Genomic DNA, 19105 nt, shown 5'->3' with positions numbered 1-19105 from the left:
TGCGCAGGTCGTCGCTCCTTCTAGCCGGAGGGCTCCTACACTACGTTTGCCGGTTCGCGGTCTCCACTCCAGAATACGTCTACTCCAACGGTTATCTGATCTGCGACATATGTGACCAGCCCACTGCCACTTCAGCTTACTAACTCTGCGAGCTATATCGATCACTTTGGTTTTTGCCCGAATGACCTCATTGTATATTCGGTCTCGCAATGACAAACCAAGCATAGCTCGCTCCATAGCTCGCTGAGTAACTTTTAGTTGCTAGACTAGCCACACAGTCAGTGGCCACGTTTCGGCTCCGTAGGTAAGCACGGGTAAGCAAGCAAATTGAGACTCAGATTCATGTAATAAGGTCACTGGGGTCATTAGCATTGCGTTGCGTCTCTGGTAACGACTTAACACCAGGCGGGGTGTAAGCTGGTTTACTCCTTTATGCAAAAAGTAAATAAATCGTATCTTTGTAAAACGTCATTCCTCTTTTCGTTTCATATCCTCTCTGCGGGTCAAAGCTATGACTCACGGATTTTCCATAATGATTTGTAACGATTTATGTATGGAGTACTGTATTTTCGTAGTATTAGGGTCCACCGAACTCATGTATAAACTACAGATTTCATTCCAACCAAAGTTATATATATGTATTCGTTGTTCAAGCATTTTTCTACTACACTACTCATCTACTATTCGTACATATTTTTAATGATATTATTTTTGAAAAACTTACTTTCTATAAGATTAAATACTAAACTAAAGGTAAACTTATACTTTCTATAAGCTTAATTTACTTTGGCATAACAATTTCTTAAGCTTATAAATATTTAATTAAAACTTTCTATCTCGAATCATTGATAATCGATAATAGCATTGTTATTCAATGTTATTCGATTTGACATCTATAATAAATTGTTATTTATAAACTATTCATGAACGAAAGATTTGTTGCTCTAATGATAAGAGAAAAAATATTAGAACGAGATTATATTAATATTGTGTTACTGATGAATCACAACAGCTGATTACTTCTAGCCGGTCAAACAAAGTCAGGCGTCATAAACTACCTTTAACTTTGGTTAACGGATGTAACTGTTAACCACAATGCAGAGAGTAGGTAGGTTGACAGTTCGAAATTTAAACAAAGCAGTACCTACCTACTTTAGACGTTTGAATTCGAACGGTAGTACGAAAATTAAACAGTCAGACAAAATTAGGCCGATAGCCTAGCGATGCTCAGTAACCCGTGCAGCCGCAGCTCACGTCCTTGCGTTCACCACGAGGTGTTTCGCCCATCTTATCACAGAATGTCATCATCTAACATTAAGCTGCGGCCGGTAGAAAGGTGATCCGACTCACCTTAATTGCGATAAGACATCACTCTGGCGTCCCAAAAACGCCACTCTCCCGTCTCAAGCTCGACAGCCATCCACTGAGTTCGATTGATCTGATTTGAAAACACGGATCGTTTGCACGGAAACTGTTCGTAAAGCGAAAGCGGTCGCGGCTCTAACACGGAAATGCGGTTAGTGTGCGTCGCCGTACTTCAAAGGCGGTCACCTCGCGCGCTGCTGCGTGTGCGACTCACGACGAGTAAGGTTTCACCGTCGCGGCATCGGAGGTGTCGCGAGGAGAAAGTCTCGGCCGTGGCACGCCGGCATCGGTTGGACGAAGCCGATTAGACTTTATGGAGGGGACGTGACGTAGCCCGCCAAACTAACAGATACACCTGAGCATCCACAAATCGATTCAAAGCCGCCGGACAGAGATAATCCTAAATCGGTGGACGCCACGCAAAATTTGTTTATTTACACTGTTAAATCAATAACTTATTGTTGAAACTTAAAGCTTTTATGTTATATTTTTCTCTGCTCACGTCGTTCATCGTTTTCCATGTGAACTTTATTGTTACAAAGGATTACGAATGAGAATACCGCGGTCGACAATTCATGTAATTAAACCAATTAGCTCGCACTCGCAAGTTCCCACGGAACTAAGCGTGTACATCCCTTGGGACCAAACTAGGAACATACTGAAAGAATTTTACTGGCTCCTTTGAAATCGTTCAGCTCTAATATTTCTGGTTAACAAATCATCGAAATCGTTAAAGATATTTATTGCAACAGTTAGCTTGAACTAACAGATACAAAGCACGGGGGCGCAAGCCGCGTTTTACATTCTCGATGACAAGTATGCCGTTCGCCACTCCAGCGATGAACTAAGGAAAAATTAGGCACTAATATTTCGAAATGTTTGACTTAAAAAAAAAAAATGAACGTAATTTTAATTTTATTTTAGTGTACAAAACTATATTATGTTTGATATTAAATGTGTTTATTTATATTTTGATACATAATGTTTGACTATTCTTAAGAGCTTTTGTTTTTAAAATTCCTATTATGACTATTGAGTCACAATATCGGACAAGGATTATTAAGATACGTGTTCGTTTAAGTGATTAAAGTATATTCGGATTACTACTACCTAACGTGCTATCGACAGCCCGACCGACAATCCCGAGCTGCAAATATAATTATCGCTAACACATACACATTAATAGATGATATGCGAACATATTATGTTGTCCCTACATGACTATGGTACTTTTTGGAAAAAAATATTTGACAAAATAATGGTTTTGAAATTAAAATTTTTGAAACGGCTGCTTCTATTAATGCGTGCACGTTTCGAAGTTGAATTTTGAAGTCTGATTTAAGATACATCCCTGTGACATTCGGAGCCATCTGTTTATACAATTATCGGCTAAGAACCGAGTCTGTAGCGCGGGCTGTTCATCCTAAATGACTCTTTCATGAACGATAGCCCTCGGGGTACTTATTAGTGAGTCGCCATTCCCCGAGTTTAGTAGACAGCACGCATTCGACCTAGTCATATATGTACGTGTCGTTCAAATTAAATGTAATGGATAGTTTCATGAATTACCAGTGCACAGATGAGGCATGGGATCAAAGGAATCTGTTCGCGAAGCCTTTTCAGAACGGCGTGGATGCGGTGCCGGCGGTTAAGCAAAGATGCCAAGCAAATGCTCGCGAGAGGGACAGGACACAAAAGTTAGTAATTTTTGTTATATTATGAAAAATGATGTGTGGTGGCGTGGGACACCGGATAGGAACGAAGTTCCTTATTATAAAAAAAAAACTTTTTAGTTTTATTTGAGGTATAAAGAAAATCATTATTCGGGTACATTTTTCATGTTTTTTTTATTGATAAAAATAAAATAAAAACTACTTTACAAAGTTGCAAACTGCGTAGTGCCTCAATCGATAAATAAAAGACCTAAACTTTTGTATAAAATAAACTTTAAAAAACAAAAGGAATTCGTCCGACGGGGGACACATCAAAGGAAAAACAAAATTGTTTGTTTTTATATAATTCCGATCATTTTCATATTTTTTCACCTTTTAAACCTTTTCTGGACTTCCACGAATAATGCAAGACCAAAATTAGCCAAATCGGTCCAGCCGTTCTCGAGTTTTAGCGAGACTAACGAACAGCAATTCATTTTTATATTATATATAGATGATATATAAAAATATATTTAATAAAAAATATGTTATTTTTTGTACGTTATTACAAAGAGTCGTACACTGTGTGCATACTAATAAAAAATCTTACGTTACGGACATTTTTTTTCCGGTTGGCGTACTCCGCATCGATCCATAAGGAACTTCGATCCAAAAAAAAATTGAAACATATCAGATGTTAAAAAAATACTGATTTGATTGAACAAACTCGTATTGTACGAGGAAAAATATACTTAGGTTTTTATTCGATTTCGGTCCTATTTGGTTTGGGATTTGTTTTTAAACTAGATATCTACTTTCGCTGACGAGAGCCTACGGCTAATATGATGATAAAAATGTATGTAGTTTATACACATGAACCACAGAAGCGTTTGGTGGTAGGGCGCCTTGTGAGCCTGCACGGGTAGCTACCACTGACCATCTATTTCTGCTGTGAAGTAGTAATGCGATTCTGATTGAAGGTTGGGACAGCCGTTATACTGTAAAGACCGAGACTTAGAACTCCTGTCCGAAGGCGGCTCTGGCGAAGGATCCGGTAACTATATAGCATTAGGTGGGCCTTGAGCTAGCCAATCAGATGGAAGCAAAAAAATAAAAAAAAACATCAAAAGTTTCAGAGCATCCACTACTAAGTACTCTTTCAAAATCTCTTCAAAGAATGCCCTTGTGACGAGTCACTTATTTTACAAAGCTTAAAGTCTAAAGCTGTGACTTCTATGCAGGTGTTGTAATTTGATAATTATACAAAATATATCGATATGTGATTCCAGCCTTCTCGAGATGCTGAAACTACATTCCCATCAGATCTTTATATCCTATACATCTCCTAACTCCTTCTTCTTCCTAGGCTACGTTAGATACTGATGTATGCTACATTGCAAACCTACACGGGAGAACGCCATCATCTAGTTTACTTATAGAAACTGAAAGAGAAGCTGTACATCCCATACTTTTGTACCTGACCCTTGCCTACCTCAAAACGATTAAAAGCGGTTTTTGGGTATGAAAACTAGATATCGAAGAGACGGGCATTTATTTACCCCGTCCCTTACTTGTTGGACTTAAGATCGAGTAAAAATACAATCATATTTTTATCAATATTTTTACCGTGAATCTGCGTTCGTTCAATGATGCAATCAGACGAAAGTGCGGGCTAGTCAATATTCCACAGATATTTCTGGATCTGGTGCATCATGTTGGGTTGTGAGTTTCCTAACTATTTATTTCGTTAACAAACTTTACAATACTTTTTAACTGTTTACCTTTTAGCAATTTATCATTTAAAATTAAATAGATGTGAGTTGACGCTGGGTTACTGTATCGTGGTTCAAAAAATCATTTCCATTACTCTTCCTTAAATCCTAAATTATGTACTTATATACATATAAATATAGATATTAAGTAACTAGGTAAAAACCAAACAAAACTGTTCATTACACAAATATTGGCCGATGTGTGAATCGAACCTACGACTCTTGACTCTTGACTTGACTTGATTCAGTCAATCGAGTATTTTATTTCTGTCAAATCAGATATGATTTTAATGTTTTATTTCAAATATTAATTATATATGGCTAAATATGAATATTATCAGTTAACTATTGCGTTCAACATATCTTTTGTATCTCCAAGCAGTGTCAACATGGCGTTTAATACGCTTCGTCTGCTGATACCGACGGAGCCTCCTGACAGGAAACTCAGCAAGATCGAAATCCTCAGACTAGCAGGAAGTTATATAACACACCTTGACAATCAGCTTTATACCGGTAAGATTAGAGCTTTTTTTATCTAAGCACACGATAGCTCATGGAACCTACGCCAGTTTCTAGAAGTTTTCCAGAAGCCAGTTTTCCAGTGAAGTCGTCGTGGCCTAAAGGATAAGACGTCCGGTGCATTCCTATATAGCGATGCAACGATGTTCGAATCCCGCAGGCGGGTACCAATTTTTCTAATGAAATACCCTACTTAACATATGTTCACGATTGACTTCCACGGTGAAGGAATAACATTGTGTAACAAAAATCAAACCCGCAAAATTATAATTTGCGTAATTACTGGTGGTAGGACCAGTAATTAGTCCGCACGGATAGGTACCACCACCCCGCCTATTTCTGCCGTGAAGCAGTTATACGTTTCGGTTTGAAGAGTGGGGTAGCCGTTGTAACTATAATGGGTCCTTAGAACTTATATCTCAAGGCGGGTGGCACATTTACGTTGTAGATGTCTGTAAGCTTCAGTAACCACTTAACACCAAGTGGGCTGTGGTGAGCTCGTCCACACATATAAGCAATAAAAAAAAAAACATATCCACTGCGCGGAGGACAAGAATGAATGGAGGAACATAGTCCTAACAAAAGTGCTCCGTAAAGGTCACGACCCTCTGCACTGAGGAATACGACGCTCGGAGGAGGTATCGATAATATATATAAATATAATATAAAACACCTAAATGAAAAAAAGCCTCTCAACGCAAATTAGAGAGAGAGGATCATTTATTAGTTTTTATTTTTTTCATTATAGGAAATATGGAACGGCCATGCTTACAGAAAACCGATGCGGATGATAAAAACACAACAATGTGCACTTTTTGTTGGACTTCAGTTAAAAAAGAGGTAAGATAAATTGTAGAAAGAAGAATATTCATATTTATTGATCTCAGCTTTTGAACCCGAGTCCATTTTTATCGCCCTTTACGTACTGTAAGATGGATTTTATGGAGGATCATCGATGTCGTTGATTTATGAATGATTTGTTGCTGTATTTCAATTTTGCTTTAGGCACTATTTTTAAATTACGTAACTTAATTGTTTAATAACAGCTTATAATAAAGAACTACTGATTTTACCTAAATTATCCAAACAGCTTCACGGTAATAATAGTTAATAATGACATTTAAATATTCGGGTAGTAAAATGAGATAAATGAAGTAAGGATTGCTTCTGGCAACAAAGTGAATTGTGAACGAGAATGATAAATAAACGGGAAAAATGTACATTAAATTGCAAGAAGAATGTCATAGTATTACTACTGCGGAGACAAGGTGAAATCTTCTAGATCTTGCTACAGCTCTTTAAAGCAGTGACACTTTAACCCCTCCTGGCTGAGCCCGTACTAGCCCACCTGTCCGAAAGGCCTCAGTAATACTTCAATCATAAAAGAAAAAAAAGTGACACTTTAAAATTTAGTCGAACTCTTTAATATCTATGCTTACATTATGATTTCTAAAGTTTATATGTTTGTTACTAAATCAAGCAAAAATGCCTAAGCAGATATGTATCTTTTTCCAAATATATTATGTATACATGGGATACTTTTTATTATGGGAACTGTCATGTCACTTGCCACGCGGAGTATGTTTGCTATGAGTACAATGTGTTCACTGGTTCGTGCGTTTAAAGTTTACTTTGCTTGCTGATACCTTTTAGTGTTAGCCTCCTATTATATTATAATAATATATATAAGTAGAGCTATTATGTGCGCAGACTTTATCAAAACATCAATAATATTGTTTTCTTTTCAGAAAATCAGTGCATCGAAATTGGATACCTTTTATAAGAGTTCATATTAAAATGTACAGTATAAACATTTTTGAATCATAATTACGGTTGCTTAAAGAAATAATAAACGTTGTTGAAAAAAATTGGTGACGTTTGATACATATGCTACGGTTTCTAGATGTAAGAAAAGTAAAAGACACATTTAGTTTGAAATTTATGGTTTTCAAAAAATAAATATATTTAATTGATTTATGTGAGTAAATATTAGCAAAAATTAGGACTAGACTTTGTAAATAATTCAGTAAGGTAACCCACTTATAATTGTAACATTAACCTGCAATTTCTCTTATACTTTGCGATACCTAATCAATATTATTACTTTATAAATAATAACTTCATTAATCCGATAATTTAAATGAATTAAATTTATTGATTATTTTTTACGTTAAGTTGATTAAAAAATTAAGTAATGCTTGCTTTTATGTTGAATGTTATAATTTAATGCTTACATACTATTGTAATCTGCAGTAATTTGGTTTGGATATAAGTTTAGTATTTGACAAAATTTGTAATATTTTTACAATAAGAAATCGGGAAAACAGTTCGTGAACTTCATGGTTTTCATATAAATTTCGATACATTTCATAATTTTTACTTTTGTTATAAATTTCGTAGTGTTAATATTCAACAAAGAAAGGTCTATCTGAAGCACTATCTGAGTGTTCTAATGCGATTCCCAACCCGAACCCGTGCGTGTAGGTACTATGGTAAGCACTACTGTTCTATCAATTTCAGAACAAAAGATAGGACAGCTGGCAAACGACACAATTCCAATTGCGGTTCGAAATTAATGACTGAAGTTAGCCATTGTTTTTTTTTTACTTATTATGATAGCCTTAGAGGCTGTTTCAGCTTCCCCTAGGGTCTTACCGTGTAGCTGAGCTTTCGAGGCTCTATCTAACCCGTAGTGTTGCAGAATCTACCACCGGATCGGAAACGCGACCCACTGAGACGATCCGGCGAGAAACTCAGTGGGCTGTGTCTATGGGTTAATTTACTCGTCAAGCCCTTCGTCGCAAGCAACGGGTTCGGCAAGGACGGTGACCCGTGCTTGAGGTGCCTAAAAGCACCGTTAATGGATCGGGAGGATCCGTATTGAAGTATTTAGGGCGACGTCGACTGTTTGCCATTTGGTCCACAGGATCGGAGATGTAATTTCCGGCGTCACGTCAAGAGGGTTTTCGTGTCGTGCCGCCTTGGAATTCACTACTGCCACTACTTAATATCAGACCGATTGTGATTTAACTTAGTTTAACCATCTTATATAGAATAAAATGAGGTATATATGGAAAATATTTCGAATTGTTTAAGAATTCGTGGCTAACTGCATTAAAAACTAACCAGCCATCATCAAGACATTTATAAGAACGCTGAAATATTGAAAACTCATTGTAACTAAAAAACGTGGGAAGAACCTAACAACAAATGTTTATAAGGTAAACATTTCGCATTGTTGGGGAAAGCTTAAATATATTTTTCACTATAACCTACAAGTTTTCTTTCGTCATTCCAATTTGAAATTCAAATGATGTCCTCTATAAACTGGTTTTTCAAATAAAACAAATTTTATCAAAATGGCACAATTTATTCAAATTCTACTGAACTATTTAAGTAGACATTAAACTGTTGAAAATTGTAAAGTAATCACAACCAGTGTTTTAATTTAAATACGTGATCATTTTTATTATTATTATTATCATGTACAAATATGTAGTAAGTCTTCTTGGCAGTGCGCTTAGTATAAATTTTGAATACCTCAAACGAAAGATAATTTATTCTTAAGTACATGTATATTTACAATAATTTACATTTAAATAATAGTAGGCACCTACGAAGTTAACAAGCAAAGTCGTGTATAAAATTATACTACTTATAACATAGTTTGGTAATGTCAATATAGTGCTTCAATTCTTTAAGTACTTACGTAAATAGAAAAACAAATGTGAAATCAACAATTTACGAGTCTCCGCTACGTACAGCCGGACGTCGGTAAATATTATTAAGGTTCTTGACTAGCAAAATAATCTAGTCATAATAATACGCTTAAACTATTCATAAATAATATGGCAATAATTATTTACCTTGAACTAAGAAACCACGGGACTGGACACGTTTTTACGTAAGACGTAATAGTATTCCTAAAATATTGATTTTAATCAGCTATATTTTGATTATTTGATTGAGTTCAGAAAGAAATGTAACATTTGCATGCAAAGCAAGAAAACTGATCTTCGCATGTATAATAAAATTGGCACTTTAGATATTGTTGAATTTTTCAATGTCTCTAATATATTTTAGATTCGGTTCATTACAGAAAAATATAGATTTAAAGAACCAACACTACTCAGTCTGTTACTCTCACATGAAGTAATTAAATACATATTTCTTTACATCGGTTGTGGGGCATTTCGTGTCTATTTCGGCTGCGACACACCCAGTTTTCTGGCTTGAAGACAGTTGTATAATAATTGTAACTTCGACCTCATATCTCAAAATCGGTTTCGTTCAAGTTGTGAAGGGGGCCGGTAATCACTTTACACATCGACCGTGAAATCCTTCATGACACTAAGCAATAAATAAACTAACCTTTATTTAAATGACATTCACAACTGAGAAAAGTCGAAATGGGTAATCGTTCAAAAAACAATTCACTAAGAAATATATTTCGTTCTAAATTTGTTTATAGATATGACCAAAAGACACAATACATTAGAAATTAGTCATTGACAATAATTTTATTGATCTGAAACGCGTCAATTTCTTTCATAGAACGGTAAATTGGCCCGGTTGTAAATCCAGAAATATTAACTGCCCCGTGGCTTGTTAGTTCTACCAAATTTATATATACATACATAAATTGCAAATATATATAATAATATATAATTATAAACATAAAAATGCGTAAAACTAAAAATGCATTTAAAAATAAAACATGTACTTTTGTCAACATACGTAAAATAATTTTAGAACAATCACATTCACACAATTCTCCTCAAAGAAGATATAACATAGTCGCAGAGATAACATCACAGTCGGGGATATAAATATTCCTAGTCCAAGATTTAACTATTTACACTTCTGTCACTGTCTGTCACAGAAAATTGTGTTCAACACACACGGTATTAGCTATCGAATGCTATTTCTATCTCTTCCTATGAACGGACTGGATTCGTGGTGGTTTTTCTCCAAGTTTCCTGAGAGAGTAGGGTCAGGACGACTTCTCTTGAAGAAGCCCAGTTTCCAAAGGGCTAAGATGAGGAGTATCAGAACGATTAGTCCAATAATTACTGATATAATGATGACCCAAAGAGGAACTTCTGTGGGCTCGCTGATCTTCAAATCCGGATATGCGACTGTTTCAACCTATTAAATAAATAAAACGTAATCAATTTGAACGAAATGTTTGCTTAATATACCTAATACTAATTACACGTATTATTAACACTAATAAAAGATAGAAAATTAAAATGATTTTTATTTTAATTCTTTTTGTATTGTGATTTAAAAATATACTTCCAAAAGCCCGAAAAGGCGACCTTTTCCTATGATCAAAACTTGTAACTGAATTTTATTGTAGGTACTTTATCTTGATACGCAATTCACCAGTCATATAGTAAATTAGAACGTATTTCATTCTAAGAGCCATTCGATGTCAAAATATTACCTACACTACAAACAGATCTTTGGCAAGCCTATCATTCAAAAAGTATTACTATACTATAATACTGTGACGGATATGAGTAAAGTAAAATATATTTTTTTATTGCCCTTGTAGTCAGACCACCTGATGGTGAGTGGTTACTGTCGCCCATGGACTTTAGCAATGCCAGGGGCAGAGCCAAGCCGCTGCCTAAAATGCCTAAGTAGCTTACCGTGGCGGTATCATCGTGTTGTTTGCTTTGATGGATGTTGTAGTGATCTGGTATATGTATGAACGCAGTAGAAGCGATGTTGACATGGCTGATTCGGGGATAATCTTCTACTAGTGTAGCGTTCCAAAGTCGAGCCTTCACAGTAATGGTTGTGGCCTGAGCCCGAGATAGTCGATAGATCACGCATTGAAATTGTATGCACTTCGCTGTCTTCTTTTGGCAGCTCTGTAAGATGTAAGAAAATTATTTTAGGTTGTTGAAAACCAAGAAACTTTATACATTCCCTTACAATTGCATATTTTGTCGAGTATTTTTTGTTTATAATTTAGTTTATAGTTCTAATCTGATTTTTAAATTCAATATTTTAATATCTTTATAATAGTTTCGAGAAGAATGAAAACTATAATATCGTCGCTGTCAAACCAAATTCTGCTAGATGCAATTATTTTGAATTAACAAGTAAAAACATTTTCGTATAAAATTTTATATGAAAGTGAATTTTTAAGAACTATATCAAATGAAAGTTAGAGATAAATATTAAAGCTATAGACAAATAACAGTTTTATTTATACGGTACATAGGGCTGTGAACTATACGAAAAAGCCAAAAAATCTCAAAAACTCTCAAAAACCAAAAAATCTCAAAAAGTGCACATAGCAGATTTTGGTTTGACAACGACGATATATAGTTTTATTTTACCCGTACTTCCCGTAACACAGGAAAAGGGTGACAATGTGAAATAAAAAGTTGTTGTTTAATTTAAGAGAAATAGTCAAATTAGTCAATGTTAGACGGTACCACACTGCTGACTCAACAGTACCACGAATGACTGTAATTTACGAAATATAATCAGGCGTTGCTGTTACTATTGACACAGGTAAAATAAAATGAATATACACGCAATTTTTTCCAACTAAATTGATTTAGATCACACGTGTTTCTAGTTTACACGTGTCTTTCCAGCACCTAACAAAACGATACTGTATAATAAAAGGAACACTGAAAGAATCTCGGGTTGTGATTGAATGACAATGTAGCTTTGCGTTGGCGTTGATGCTAGCGATTAAAATATTTCTGTTGCTTATCATTTAAAAATAAATCATCGTGTCAACTTAGAATAATGTTTGTAACTTGCACTAAATTTGTTGTGGGATCGACTGCGTTCTCTGGGCGGTCGGATAATAATTACTTACCATATTAACCACATGTTTTCTCTGCCCATCTTTGTCCGTATATGCTTCGGCTTTAACTACGTCACTATCTCTTTTTCTTCTCACTTTATTTTCCTTGGCAGTAGATAATTCTACAACTTTACTTTGATTTTGTTGTTTTTCATAAGAGTTCACGCTGATCTTTCCAGTACTCATGAATGGATTTATCTCCAAGTTTTCTAAATAAGGCTCAAATGTTCCAGGTCTGGACGTCAGGTTTAAGGGGTTAATCTCTTTTTCTGTGATAAAGCACTCACCATTACTCTGGTCTAAAAGAAATAAATTTCATAATCACTTGTTTTTTTCAATTAAACAAGGGCGTCGGCGTGATTATTTCAGCAGCGAAGCAATAATGCGCTCTAGTCTGCGGTCCAGTTTTCAATACAATTGGGCCTTCGACCTCTTTCACATTTTGTGATATGTATAAACTCCTTTACACTAATAAATAAACGAAAATAATTTACTGATGGTAGAACCTCTTGTGAGTCCGCACGGGTAAGTATCACTACCCTGCTTATTTCTGCCGCGAAGCAGTAATGCGTTTCGGTTTGAAGGGTGGGGCAGCCGTTGTAACTATATTTGAGACCTTAGAACTTATTAACTTATATCTCAAGGTGGGAGGCGCATTTACGTTGTAGTCTATGGGTTCCAGTAACCACTTAACACCAGGTGGGCTGTGAGCTCGTTCACCCATCTAAGCAACAACAAAAAAAGAGCAAAAACATGTCTCATTTTGTAACATTTTGTCCTCTTTTATTTAGTGTTACCAAATAAATATCAACCTGTAGAACTAACTATCCGTATTATGTATCTTATAAATATAGGTAAGTCTGTAAGATACTATAGTATTATTTTCAGTGTACGTATAAGTATAAAATAAAACAATACCAGCTTCGCCGTCGACGGTAGGAACATCTTCGGGATACAGTAGCCATTTGCCCTGTGCGTTTTCAGAAGCTACCTGATGTGGCCACAATATAACAACTTGCACGGAAGACACGCGCCAAGGGCCTTCATTGAATACCTGAAATTGATAAAATTGCTTGAATTTATTGTTTTCCTATGGCCTTTGAAGCCAGACGTGCATACAACCTAACAGTCATGAATCTTATCTTTGCTCATTGGTATATTCGATCAAATAAACAGTCTTTTTTTTTATTGCTTAGATTGGTTGACGAGCTCACAGCCCACAGCACATTGGTCTATGGAGCCCATAGACATACACAACGTAAATGCGCCACCCACCTTGAGATATAAGTTCTAAGGTCTCAAGTATAGTTACAACGGCTGCCCCACCCTTCAAACCGAAATGCATTACTGCTTCACGGCAGAAATAGGCAGGACGGTGGTACCCACCCGCGCGGACTCGCAACAGGTCCTACCACCAGTAAAAATGTTCATTTAAACAAGGGAAAAATATAATGGGTGCATTGCCACGATATTTTGTTAATATTCTGTTATTCACCATATGGCTGAATAAGCTCACGGTTCACTGAGTTTAGGTATTCGTAGAGATTACCATGTGAAGACTATTACGTAAGTAATAATACCTTTCGATTTGAAGGGTGGGGTAGAGCAGATACTGTAAAACTAAGACTCAGAAATCATTTATGGAGATGGGTGGCGGCATTTACATTGCTGATATCCATGGACACCAATAGCCACTTAACACAAACTTTCCGGTAAGCGCATCGATTCATCTAATAGTAAAAAGAACCAAGTCGCTGATAATTTCATACATATATAATATTATTGTCAATGGGCAGATGAATCACGATCCACCAATTAACGTGTCATTATTTCGGGCGAGCAAAAGGCAAGACTGCAGTGCGTAATCTCAAAATACATCAGCAGTAACGACAATCAATATTTCAAACTTTCAGTCTAGGTTTAATTTTGAATCTTTGATTTGTAAGTAATTCATTATTAAGTTTTGTACCTGGTAAGTATGCACCACTCTTGTACCGACGTCATCGAAGTAAGTCATGGCAGATTCTCCTTTTATATCTCCTCCGTAGAAAACTTGTTCTGGTCGGGCAGCTCTGAAAATGTGGAATTTTGATTGTGATTTTTTGAATCGTGTTTTTTCTATTGATGAACAGTGGATTTTATGGCACATCAATGTTGGGATTTAAAAAAAATCCGACGCCGTCTATTAACTACAAAATCTTTAATAAAGAAACTAACTCCACCCAGAACTTAATTTGGGACACAGAGTGTAGAAGTCAAGGTGACTTCAAAACTAACGAAGTAATAAAATATCAAAATAATAACCTTAACGTAATAAAAATAATGTATGTATGAGATGTGTAAAAGTTTTAGGCACGAGGTCAAGCATCTAGTTACACGATATTTAAAAACTAATCAAAACTTAGGTACTGACCCTTTAATTAGTAATTCAGCATTCTTAATTACAAGGGCTTCGACTTGAACCGGCTTCTTCCCAGAGTGCAATTCTTTGGAGGTAGAATTAGCCCAAACTGTGAACACTACTGAAGGCTCATTGTCTTCAAGTGCTCTTGCGTCGAACCTCATTGTGATGGGAGCCGCACTTTCCGGCTGCTTCTTGAAAGGATTCTCCAGCATACAAGATACTATCGTTTTATTGACACTCGTACATATCACGTTCTTGTCCTGGAATTTTCGCATTACTAATGAAATCTAATTGTATGTGTCTGTTAAATGAATATTCAGTGAATCTCATTTTAACAGTACTATTAAAAACCAAATCTTGCATTACCAGTATTTAATTTATAAACAACCTAAATTGTTTCTTAAAGTTGTTAAATAAGATTTGTTCGGTTTCCATGTAATAATAACTTTAACTTTGTCTATATACATTTAAAAACAAATGTACAATACTGTATTGAATTTAAAAGAACACTTACACTTATATTTGCAGCGATGTAATGTAAACTTGAATGGTGTTGTACGAAAAGTTGGCTCTCGTATGCTGACTCCCCATAATTGTCTACAGTTATTGACAGCTTAATTTCTTCCTCTTGGCCTAATGTGAGCGCGTACGACTTGCCATCTGACGCTGAAAGATTACGCGTGTGACTGATAAATTAATGCTTAAAGACAGTAAGTTTAAAAAAAACATTTTTACTGTATCGTGCATAACAATTAAAACTTTATAGAAAAAATATTTTAGACCTAGATTGAAAATGTTAACAATTTTTAAACGTTACTCTAAGATTTCAGTATACCTCGTCAAGACAGAAGGGAATAAAGAAAACTTACTTTTTGGTAATTGTAAAACAGGATTGACGATTAGATTACTAACACAAATCGCATCAGTCCCGCAGTCGTTCAAGAAGTGAGCGCTGAAGGTTGTCATCGCTGTCGCATTGAGAACAGGGTAATCATCGATGTTGGGCAAAGTGCCAGAGGGAGAATATTGCGGCTCGACATTCTCCAATTTATATGTCACTTGGAACTAAAAAACGAAATTATCATACCTGAGTATAGTAGTAAAAATCTGAATATTAATTGGATGACGGCACTGGAATACACCTGCATCCTGCCGATTTCTTCCGTGAAGCAATCATGCGTTTGAATGTGAACGGTGGGACAGATATTATATAATACAATTAAAATTTAGATCACAATTTACGTAGGGTCTATGTAAAACAAGGGCCGTTAGTTAGCTCGTCACCCAATTTTTTTAGCAAAAGATATGTCTTATAATAGCCATTAGAAATACTTCACCACAGCCTTACACAACGATATTTATTACCTTTATTGGGGTTTGAATATCTCTTGTATTGTTTTTTATGTAAACAATGTGTTCTCTGCAATCTTCGATTTCTTTGTCCAGAACAATTGACTTTTTAACTATGTTCGTCTTTTCTGTATCCAAGAACACCCTAGAATATCTTTTCCCGCCAAGGAAAGTTTCTGCTTCAATTACATAATTCAACTTTAGAGCATTCGTTTTTGTGGATTTCACCAAAGATTCGATTGTACAGCAGGCTTGAAAGTGGAAACATGTATACTTTGAGGATGGATCTCTTTCACAGCCCTGCTTCGTCGGGTCGATATTAATTATAGTATTCGATGGTCGTATTGACGTCTTTATGTCAATGATCGGTCTCGTTCGTATTAAAGCGACGCTGCTCTGTAATTAAATTTGATGTTGTATCATTAAACAGATCATTAGCAGCGAATGCTCGTAAATGTTAACTTACACGTGCTAGCTATGACGATACTTTTTATACGTTTAGGCGAACACAAATTCTATTAGTGCGAGTACAGTTAATTAAAAAAAAACATAACTAAACTTACATTCTCATACGCGCCAACTAACAAATCAGGATATCCATTAGCATCTAAATCAATACCCCCTGAAAGCGAGTAGCCAAATGTCTTCAATACGATTGGTAAGCTTTCAGCTGAAATAACCTGATCTGGTATTGAATTCAAACCAGTTCTACGGTTACCCATATAAATATACACAACTCCATTCCCTTCGTAAGGACTACCGATTGCTATATCTTGACAACCATCTTTGTTTAAGTCTGATGCATTAGCAATGGAAATACCAAACTGTGATTCTTGTTTTCCAGTCAACTTTAAATCGAACTTTTTTGTTAAGTTTTGATTTTTATTAAGATATAAGTACACTGCACCACCGGCATCTCGTGAAAAATAAAATGGTGCACCGACTAGAAGATCCGGCAATCTGAAAATGTGGTGCGATTAAGTCTAATTTTGTAAATTTGATTCAAAGCAAGTGGTTATTATTAACCAATCAAACGCACCCATCTCCATTAACATCAGCCACGGCCACTTCATATCCAAAGCTGGACCCAAACTGTTCCCCTTTCAGAATGAGTGTAAAACGAAGAATATCTAAGTCCGTTCTGCCCCAATCAGCGGTGTCTTTTTTGTTGAAAATTACAACTTGACCAGTCCCTTGGGCCCGGGGTGCACCGGCTACGTAAGAGGACTTGTTTCCAAAAAACATTCCACCTGCTACTGACATTCCTGGCATGGAAAAATATTATATTTAAAATAGTTCCTAGTAAACAATTACTTTCATCTTCTAAATACGTAGAACTATCATTGGAAAAAAAAAAAACATTTTAAAGGAAGCAGGATTAGTTGAAAGTAAATTTTCACCGGACTTACCCAGGTAGCTGTATTTCTCGACAGGACTAGCACCATCAGTGACAGGTGCACTATAGACCACATTATCTCGGGCAAACATTTCGTCGGTCATATCTTGTGCGAATATTGTTCCTCGCCAGGCATACGGTCCCGGACTGCCGAGGATTAATGTTTCATCATCCAATAGAGTACTGCTTGTTCCTACTTGACAGAAACCATATTCTTCGTGTTCTCTGTAAATGTTTTTATTGAATATATGTATACTGTGCAAATATTCACGTATTACGAATAAGAAGGTTTCCACCCTAAGCGTTTACCTAGTAATAGGTCTTCCTCTACAAGGTTCAGTGATTTCGTGTAGTTGTAGAGTGTTTTTGAAAGTGTAACACAGTCCTTGGCCGAATTGCAGTTGTCCAATCTTTCGAATGTACCTGCGGATTTGTCATTCCAATATAAAAATACATCATTGTGTAATAATTATTATCAAAAAGACGCATTCTAAGTTTTTAGTGTAAATTTTTTTCTATGCAATAGTTTACCTGTGAGCACAAACTACAGCCTTTTTGCCAGGACCCTGACTTCGAACAGTCACGCCGAGCCATTGGCCTTCCTTGATCTCGTCTGAATAAGGACCCGATAGATGATCAGAATCCAGTGCTAAATAAATTATAACAAAACATTATAAACTTATCAGTTGCCATTATCATGCAAGATATAAGAAAAAGTTACATTTTAAAATGTTATGTATGTAAAATTAAACAAAATATCTTAATTGATAAAGCAAAATTTTGCTAAGCTTCATATATTAGACACATAATATGTAAGAGACATTTAGCTTCTTCGGATAAAACCATGTTATTTTGGTATTAAAAACTCAACCCAAAAACATTAATATAAAAACCATTTTCATTCGTCAAATGACAAATTGTCCTGTATGCGAAAGCTAGAAATGGATAAAGATTCAACTTGATCATTGCATTCTGATCTAAATCACTTGTAGAAATCCCAAAATATGTGATGTTCTTGGCAGATGCAAAGCTTTGCAACCAGGCGAGTGTCGCAGTGTTATTGATGATCCGGTGATAAAGATAAGATAAGATCCATAAAATTCATGGCTTCAACAATCGTGCATATACATAGCTAATTTTTTTTTAGCAAATCATGCACTTCATTTCAACAAATCAAAACCTATAGTGACCAAATCTAAACTAAAGTGATAAAAATAAAGGTGACAGCTAAAACCTGAAAACAAATCGAAGACAATACAGAAGATACGGCTTTAACTTGTGGTCTCGTGTTAATGAACGTTATCGAAATCTATGTTACTGATATTAATAATTTGGATATTAATAATTGGCCGATTCGTTAATACACCAAAAGAGCACCAGAATTTTTAATTTGAAATACTGCATAATGTTACATTTTAAAGAGACATCTGTTAATCGGCCCAGCTTTTGTTTGTTAGACGATATTTTTAATATCTGTTACGCGTGTTTTTAGCCAGACATAAATTGGTTTTCAGTACGAAATTTACTGTTGTTATAATTTTACTTTTACTTGATTAATAAATTTATTAATGTTGTTAAATTTTATATTTTTAGTTTTACTGTGCAATACTGTTTTCTATTTTAATTTACATTTGAACCAGTCACCTTTTTCTGTTACTTTTTTGTAAATTCATTGATATTACCGTTCGAACTACTACTTTGTCTACACTATTCACATTTCTATGATTATTATTTTTACTACGTATTTCATTTTAACGAAAGCTCTAAATCAAAACGAATTCGAAGCACTAAATAATTTGTCAATACATA

At 35.5% G+C, this 19105-nt stretch overlaps 3 protein-coding genes across 5 annotated transcripts in view; 1 reads left to right on the top strand and 2 right to left on the bottom strand.

Moving 5' to 3' along the window:
* LOC101742234 (dual oxidase-like) overlaps positions 1–1576 on the bottom strand; it is a 64809-nt gene extending 63233 nt beyond the window's left edge. The window contains 1 exon segment of the mRNA NM_001279484.1: positions 1351–1576. The gene's annotated coding sequence lies outside the window, so the exon portion shown is untranslated.
* Positions 1577–2349: 773 nt separating this feature from the next.
* On the top strand, positions 2350–8916 carry LOC101742078 (transcription factor 15). 2 transcript variants are annotated; one of them, XM_021351870.3, is made up of 4 exons: positions 2350–3062; positions 5172–5302; positions 6057–6148; positions 7057–8916. In XM_021351870.3, the coding sequence occupies exons 1-4, from the start codon at positions 2887–2889 to the stop codon at positions 7102–7104; spliced, it is 447 nt and encodes a 148-aa protein (XP_021207545.1). In that variant the 5' UTR covers positions 2350–2886; the 3' UTR covers positions 7105–8916. The 2 variants fall into 2 exon arrangements, with proteins under 2 accessions (XP_021207545.1, XP_012550912.1); XM_012695458.4 differs by having other exon boundaries at positions 5169–5302.
* Positions 8658–19105, bottom strand: part of LOC101747051 (integrin alpha-PS1) — a 103469-nt gene continuing 93021 nt past the window's right edge. Inside the window, exons 4-17 of one of the 2 annotated variants that reach the window (XM_004932232.5) lie at positions 17828–17945; positions 17606–17719; positions 17310–17521; positions 16940–17165; positions 16464–16860; positions 15916–16296; positions 15420–15615; positions 15065–15216; positions 14560–14810; positions 14116–14218; positions 13065–13200; positions 12159–12445; positions 10966–11190; positions 8658–10456 (exon numbers count right to left, since the gene is read on the bottom strand). In XM_004932232.5, coding sequence (XP_004932289.2) covers positions 10220–10456; positions 10966–11190; positions 12159–12445; positions 13065–13200; positions 14116–14218; positions 14560–14810; positions 15065–15216; positions 15420–15615; positions 15916–16296; positions 16464–16860; positions 16940–17165; positions 17310–17521; positions 17606–17719; positions 17828–17945 — 3035 coding nt within the window. In that variant the 3' untranslated portion in view covers positions 8658–10219. 2 annotated transcript variants of the gene reach the window in all.

Source organism: Bombyx mori, chromosome 8 (genome assembly GCF_030269925.1).
Source record: "Bombyx mori chromosome 8, ASM3026992v2".
NCBI lineage: Eukaryota > Metazoa > Arthropoda > Insecta > Lepidoptera > Bombycidae > Bombyx > Bombyx mori.
Note: the sequence above shows the minus strand (reverse complement) of the source record. Positions and strands in the feature narration are given on the sequence as shown.

Excerpts from the sequence above, each read along its gene's own strand:
- LOC101742078 (XM_012695458.4), top strand. The coding sequence starts at position 2,887 with ATGTACGTGTCGTTCAAATTAAATGTAATGGATAGTTTCATGAATTAC. Across the intron at positions 3,063-5,168 it reads GAGAGGGACAGGACACAAAA|CAGTGTCAACATGGCGTTTA; the intron begins GTTAGTAATTTT and ends TGTATCTCCAAG. Across the intron at positions 5,303-6,056 it reads TGACAATCAGCTTTATACCG|GAAATATGGAACGGCCATGC; the intron begins GTAAGATTAGAG and ends TTTTCATTATAG.